Below are 6830 nucleotides of genomic sequence, written 5' to 3'. Positions count from 1 at the left end.
CTACCATATGATCCAGCACTTTCACTCCTGGTATTCACCCAAAATACTTGAAATCAGTATATCAAAGGGATATCTAAACCCCAGGGTTCACTGCAGCACAATTCATAATAGCCAATTAAGGAACCAACTCAAATATCAATCAACAGATGGTATGAAAAAGAAAATAAGCTATATATTCACAATGGAATAATACTCAACCCCAAGAAGGAACAAACCCTATTTTTTACATCAGCGTGAGTGGACTAGGAGAATATTATGCTAAATGAACATAAGACACAGAGAGACAAATACCATATGTTCTTGATGTAAGTGGAATTTAAAGCAATGGAATTCACAGTTAATAACTATACTGTATACTTCAAAAGTGTTAAGAGAGTAAATCTCAAGTGCTCAAATGTTCTCGACAAAAAATAAGTATTTGAAGTTATGGGTATGTTAGTTACTTCATTGAAATATTCTACAATGTGTTCTTAAATCATATCATCCCTTTGTACCCATAAATATGCACAACTCGAATCTGTCAATTTACAATAAAATTTTTAAAATAAAATATACATTCTTCTTTCATTCAAGACTGTATCATAAAATCATTTATTAATTTAATCAGTAACCCCTCCATCTGCCAAAATAAAGACCAATAAAAGTAAGCTTTAATGTAGATGAATAACCATTTGCCAAAATATATCATTAAGAAAAAGTTGATTCACCTTTTTTTTTTTCAGTGCCAGGGATCAAACTTGGCACCTTGTACTTGCCAGGCAGGCACTTATGCCACTGAGCTATAACTCCAGCCCTCTGAGTTGGTTCATCTTATGAAAGAGAAATACTTACTATTTTTTTTGTACAGAAGAACTTCAAAGCAGTTTGACTCATAGTTGTCAAAAGTCTGCCTGACTTTCTCGATGGTCTTCTTATCAGTCAATTCCCCATACATAAAACTGAAAAGAAAAAAAAAAGTTTTAGATTTGTGTTGCTTTTAACTGTTACATAAAATTATAGTCATCTTTTATTTTTTATGCTATTAGTGAATTTATTTTTTTCAGTTTTTTAATTTAATTTTATTTTATTTTGAAGAGTGAAAACAGAAGCAAAAACAAATAGAAAAAATGACAGAAACAAGGTAACATACAACAATACATATGTTACAGATTTTCAAACCAGGAATAGCTAATTAACAATGGTTGTTACATTATCTATTTTTATTGTCAAATCCGTTGCTCAGATTAACAGATATAGTTATGCAAGACTGGACAAATAATTGAATATTAACACTTGCTTTCAAGAAATCTTAATTATTTCACACTTATGTCTCATTTGTTTCTTCAAATACCAGGTTTAATTGTTTTTTTTTTAAAGCTGATTAATAGGACAACTTCGATAATCAATACATTGTACATTGTTATCTTCTTAGTGGTTATCCACAGTACAAGAAGCAGACAGGATATCCTGTCCAAACACTATTAGTACACCTCTTTCTTCTCTTTGAATTAAGTGAAAGTAGCTGTATATCTATCTTATTTTGTATATATAAATACAAAATGATGTTTCCTTTGTATCCCTTTTTTTTGTTTAGTCCTGTCAGAGGTGAATATTCTATTGGCACCTGAATACTATAGGTGTTTGAATTCAGCTAAACAATCCAACACTATCTAGCAGTCTATAATATTAATGAGTTATCCTCAGCAGTTATTGACTTGAGCCTTTTACAGCTCATCATATTAATATGGCTTTACTTTATGTACCTCGTTTTTATACTTTTCTGCTGGATGGTTAAGGCCAAGATAAAGCAAGACCTATATAGCAAGAAATGTAACTTTAGTATCTGATAAGGTCAGTCAAGCACCTTCAGGATATATCCTGTAGCCTTGTACCGCACTTTGTAGATCCTTTGTCAGTGTCAGACATGAGAATGAGTTACGGCCATTGCTTGACCAATCTGCTCTCTGTGAAAGCCTGAGAGAATGGTTGTTTTTTATTTGTTTTTCTCCATGTGACTCTACTCAGGCACACTATACATCATCGATCACATTCCTCTGTGGCTCCATAATCTTCTTGATCAGAAAATTTGGAGCACAACTGAGTTACATGTTGTTACAGTACAGGTTCTCCTATGTGCCAAGTCTTCACTGACCTTGAAAGCCTAGAGCCAAAATGTTGGCTGACTTTGCAGCCCCTCCTTTTCTCCAATTTTGAACTGCTAACTCCAATTTTGAACTAACAACTTAGGTTGTTAACCCTCCAGAAGACAAACTTATTATTAACCTGCAATATATGCAGTTCGGTTTACCCTATCTGTCTAAATATCAAATATCTTTGGCATATCATGGAACATCTTTTATTAAGTATTTAAGTTTGCCTACAAAACAGACTGTTGCTCCCACATAATAAAATAAATATTGAAACTGTTATATATAATTAAGGTTAGCAACATAATGTTACTGAATATATGTACACAATAAAATGTTACGGGCCAGCCAAATAGTTCAGCAAATTAAAGAACCTACTTAGACAGATGCAGACACCTGGGTTCAATCCCTGGTGTGCTGTGCCAGCCCTGCCCCCTAGACATGCTGAGATAGTGATTGAGATTGGGTGTGGTGGCCCGCGCCTGTAATCCCAGCACTTGGGAGGCTGAAAATAGGAGGATCACTATGAGTCTGACCTGTGCAGTGACACCCTATAGACCCTATACCAAATACAAAAGTAAATACATAAGTAAATAAATAAAATAAGAATATAGTAAATGTTAAACCATGTTTTAATTATGATTGAAAAACTTCATGCTAACTGCTAACTTTGGGAAGGAGTAGTTATGTATTTCTCCTATGCAAAGATTTCAATTATACTGGATTAAATAACAGTTTCACAAAAGCACAAGTCCAATTTCATTCCCCACAGTATGTTTACTGTGAGTGATACACCTACATAACTTCAAACTTCACTGCTAAGTCTTCAGTCTACAAATCAATAGACATCCATCACCTGTAATCCATTGATTTACTTTCTATGGCTTCCCTTACCCATGGTCAGTCACACTCCAGAAATACTCAGTGGAAACATAAACAATTCATGAGTGAGAAACTGCACGCCATTCTGACTAGCCCGACGCAATCTCACACCAGCCTGCTCATCCTAGCCCTAATGTGCAGCAGCCCCTGTCCAGGGTCTCCATACTCTCCATCTACCTGCCCGGCCCCACTTAGTAGCCATCCTGGTGATCAAATCAACTGCTATATTGCAATTCCGGATTCTGTGTTCTACTAAAATTTATTCTACTTAATAATGGCCCTACAACATGAAAAGAGTAACTCTGGAAATTCAGACATTCCAAAGAGATGCTTCATTAAAGGGAAAAGGTGGCCAAGTTCTCGGGACCCCCAGATCAAGCCCTAGCCCAAGCCACATGAGTGTGTGGGAGAGCTTTCAGCTACCCTGCGCCCACGGGACCTGTCCAGTCCAAATCCATGCACAGCACCAGTGAGACCTATTCCGTGCCCTTCATACCCCACCACCACCACTCCACAGACCACCCCTGAACATGCACCAAGTGAGTGGCAACTTCTGCTGTGTTCTCAGGACCCCCAGATCCAGTCCTAGCCTAGGCCTGGTGAGTGTGTGGGAGAGCTTCTGGCTACTCTGTGTGCTCAGGACCTGTCCAGTCCAAACCCAGGCAGGCAGCATGAGTGAGACCCTCTGCCGTGCCCTTGGGACCCCCCACTGCTTAACAGCCCCCACCCAATGCCCACCAAGTGAGGGAGAACTTCCGCAGTGTTCTTGGGACCACCAGATCCAGCCCTAGCCCATGCCAGGTGAGTGTGTGGGAGAGCTTCCCCTCTCTCCTACTCCGCCTTGTCCTCTTCACACTCAGCTCAGGCCTGGCATACAGGCCTAGGGTGAAAGTCTAAAGCTGCAGTCGCTGCAGAGACAGTAGGGGAATAATCACCCAGCTATTCTGGGAGCAGAACGTCTTGCCAGAGGGGTACAACAGGTTCACTCCCAAGGGCTGCAGCGGAAGGAGCTGATCACAGCAAACAAATCCAAGCAAGGCACAACTGGATAAATTCAATCTATGTAGATATGTACCTGAATTTCAGTAGGTGCTAAGGTTATAACTGCACCAAAGCTCTACAACAAAGGTCAGAAGACAGTGCTATACAAAATTAAACAAGTAGCAAACTGCAATCTCAGACCCCAAGCCCACCCACAACAACTGCAGAGGACACTAGCACAGAACAAATTGGGAATCAAACAGCAGAAATCAATGAATCAAGAGCTTCTGAAATAAAGAAAAAGTTGCAGAAAGGTATAGAGGAACTCAGATCAGAAATAAAAAAAGAAATCTGTGAACTAATAGCATCTGCAGTAAAGAATCAAATGCAGAAACATATGGAGGACACCGAATGCCCACCCAGAACAAGTGCAGAGGACACTAGCTCAGCTGAAATGTATGAATAGTGTCAAAAGTAAATAAGCAACAGCACAAAGGTATAGAGGAAGTCAGAGCAGAATTAATTTCTGAAGTACAAAAACAAATCTCTGAACTCATAGCATCTGAAGCAAAGAATCAAATAGAGAAACATAGGGAGGAAACCCTATCTGACAAAACTCGGCAGTAAAAGAATAGATATCTGCTGCTAAAGAAGACACTGATTTAAAAAAAAAAAAAAGAGGAGATTAGAAAAATGATGGATTCCTTGAATGAGCAATTCAAGGAAGAAATAGATTGCATGAAGCAGAGTCAAAGAGATATAGAGGAACTTAAAACCGCAATAACAAGCCTACAACACCGTTTGAGTGAAAGTGAAGACAGAGTTTCAGATCTTGAAGACGCAGGTACAGCTAGTGAAAAGGTAAGAAAAGATCTCGTAAAAAACAAGTAGGATGCAGGAAAAAATAATTAATCACTTGCAAGATGATGCAAAGATGAACAATGTGAGACTAATAGGTATAAATGAGAAAGAAGGAGTCAATACAAATGATATAAAAAGAATATGGGCAGAAGTAATACAGAAAACTTCCCAAATGTGAGGAAACAATCTGACATCCAGGTAACTGAAGCATACAGAACACCAAGTAAACTCACCCAAATTAAAAACACACTGAGACAAGTAATAGTCAAGATCCCAGAAATCCAGCACAAGAATAATATACTGAAAGGTGCTAGAGAAAAAAAGCAGTTCACATTCAAAGGAAAACCCATCAGAATTACAGCCTACTTCTCTTCACTAAACACGAAGGCAAGAAGAGCATGGAGCAGAGTATTTCAAGCCTTCTATGAAAACAAATTCCAGCCCAGACTACTATACCCTGCAAACCTCTCTTTCAAGTTTGATGGAGAAGTGAAATACTTCCATGACAAAAAACGACTAAAGAATTTCATGATGACAAAGCCAACCCTACACAGGCTCCTGGAAGATGTTCTAGAGAGAGATAAAAATGATCAGAACTCTATGAATGAGAACAGAAACAACCAACTAAGTAGGGCAAACAATTAAACACAGGAGAAAAAGGAGTAACAAGAGCAGGTAAATAACATGTCAATTATAAGTCAATACATCTCAATTCTAACCATGAATGTAAATGGACTCAATTCACCAATTAAGAAAAATAGACTGGCACAGTGGACTGTGAAACAAAATCCAACAATATGCTGTTTACAAGAAATACATTTAACTCATAAAGACATTCATAGACTGAAAGGCAAAGGATGGAAAAAAATACTACATGCCCCAGCACCTCAGTAAAAAGCAGGGGTAGCAACCCTGTTCTCAGACAATCTCAACTTCAAACCAAGAATGATCAAGCAACATAAAGAAGTCCACTATATACTGCTTAGGGGAAAAATACAGGAGGAAAAGGTAACACTCATAAATATGTATGCACCAAATATGGGAGCACCCAACTCTATAAAGCAAATCATAATGGATATGGAAAATCTTATATCCAATACCACAATCTGAACAGAGAACTTAACACCCCCTTATCCCAAAAAAGATAGGTCAACTAGACAAAAAATTAGCAAAGTAACAGAACTGAACCAGAGCTTGAAACAAGTGGGCTTAATGGACATACACAGAGTGTTCCACCCAAACACAGCTGAAAACATGTTTTTCTCAGCTGCACATGGGTCATTTTCTAAAAGAGACCACATACTGGTCCATAGGTCATGCTTAAGTATATATATGCAAAAAAAACAGAAATTACTGTATGCATATTATCTGACCACAGTGCAATGAAACTGGAAATAAATGACAGAAGAAACCAGAAAAAAACCCTAAATACATGGAAATTAAACAACACCCTACCCAGCAAACAATGGGTCACAGAAGAAATTAAACAAGAAATTCAACAATATCTACAATTCAATGAAAATTCAAGCACAACTTATCAGAATTTATCGGATATGATGAAAGCAGTTCTCAGAGGGAAATTCATAACTGTGAAATCACACATTAGAAAAACAGAAGGGGAACAAATAAACATCCTCATGCTGCAGCTCCAACAACATGAAAAGGAAGAGCAAACCAAACCCAAAGTCCAAAGACAAGAAGAAATCATAAAGATTAGAGCAGAAATTAATTCAATTGAGATGAAGAAAACAGTTGAAAAAAGTTAATGAATCAAAAAGCTGCTTCTTTGAAACACTAAATAAAATCAATGAACCCCCAGCTAACCTCATCAAAAAGAGGAAAGAAAACATTCAAATACAAGCAATAAGGAATGAAAAGGGTGTAATCACCACAGACCCAGTGGAAATTCAGAAGATTGTCAATATCTATTTTGAGAATCTTTCTCTCAAAGAATAGAAGAAACAGACAAAATGCACAGAT

At 37.6% G+C, this 6830-nt stretch overlaps 1 protein-coding gene across 1 annotated transcript in view; it reads right to left on the bottom strand.

Moving 5' to 3' along the window:
* Kcnh5 (potassium voltage-gated channel subfamily H member 5) overlaps positions 1 to 6830 on the bottom strand; it is a 420336-nt gene that overhangs the window by 351545 nt on the left and 61961 nt on the right. Inside the window, exon 3 of the mRNA XM_004624802.1 lies at positions 832 to 938. Coding sequence (XP_004624859.1) covers positions 832 to 938 — 107 coding nt within the window. The remainder of the gene's footprint in view (positions 1 to 831; positions 939 to 6830) is intronic.

The sequence above is a fragment of the Octodon degus genome, unplaced genomic scaffold, assembly GCF_000260255.1.
Source record: "Octodon degus isolate 3935 unplaced genomic scaffold, OctDeg1.0 scaffold00007, whole genome shotgun sequence".
NCBI classification, from domain to species: domain Eukaryota; kingdom Metazoa; phylum Chordata; class Mammalia; order Rodentia; family Octodontidae; genus Octodon; species Octodon degus.
Note: the sequence above shows the minus strand (reverse complement) of the source record. Positions and strands in the feature narration are given on the sequence as shown.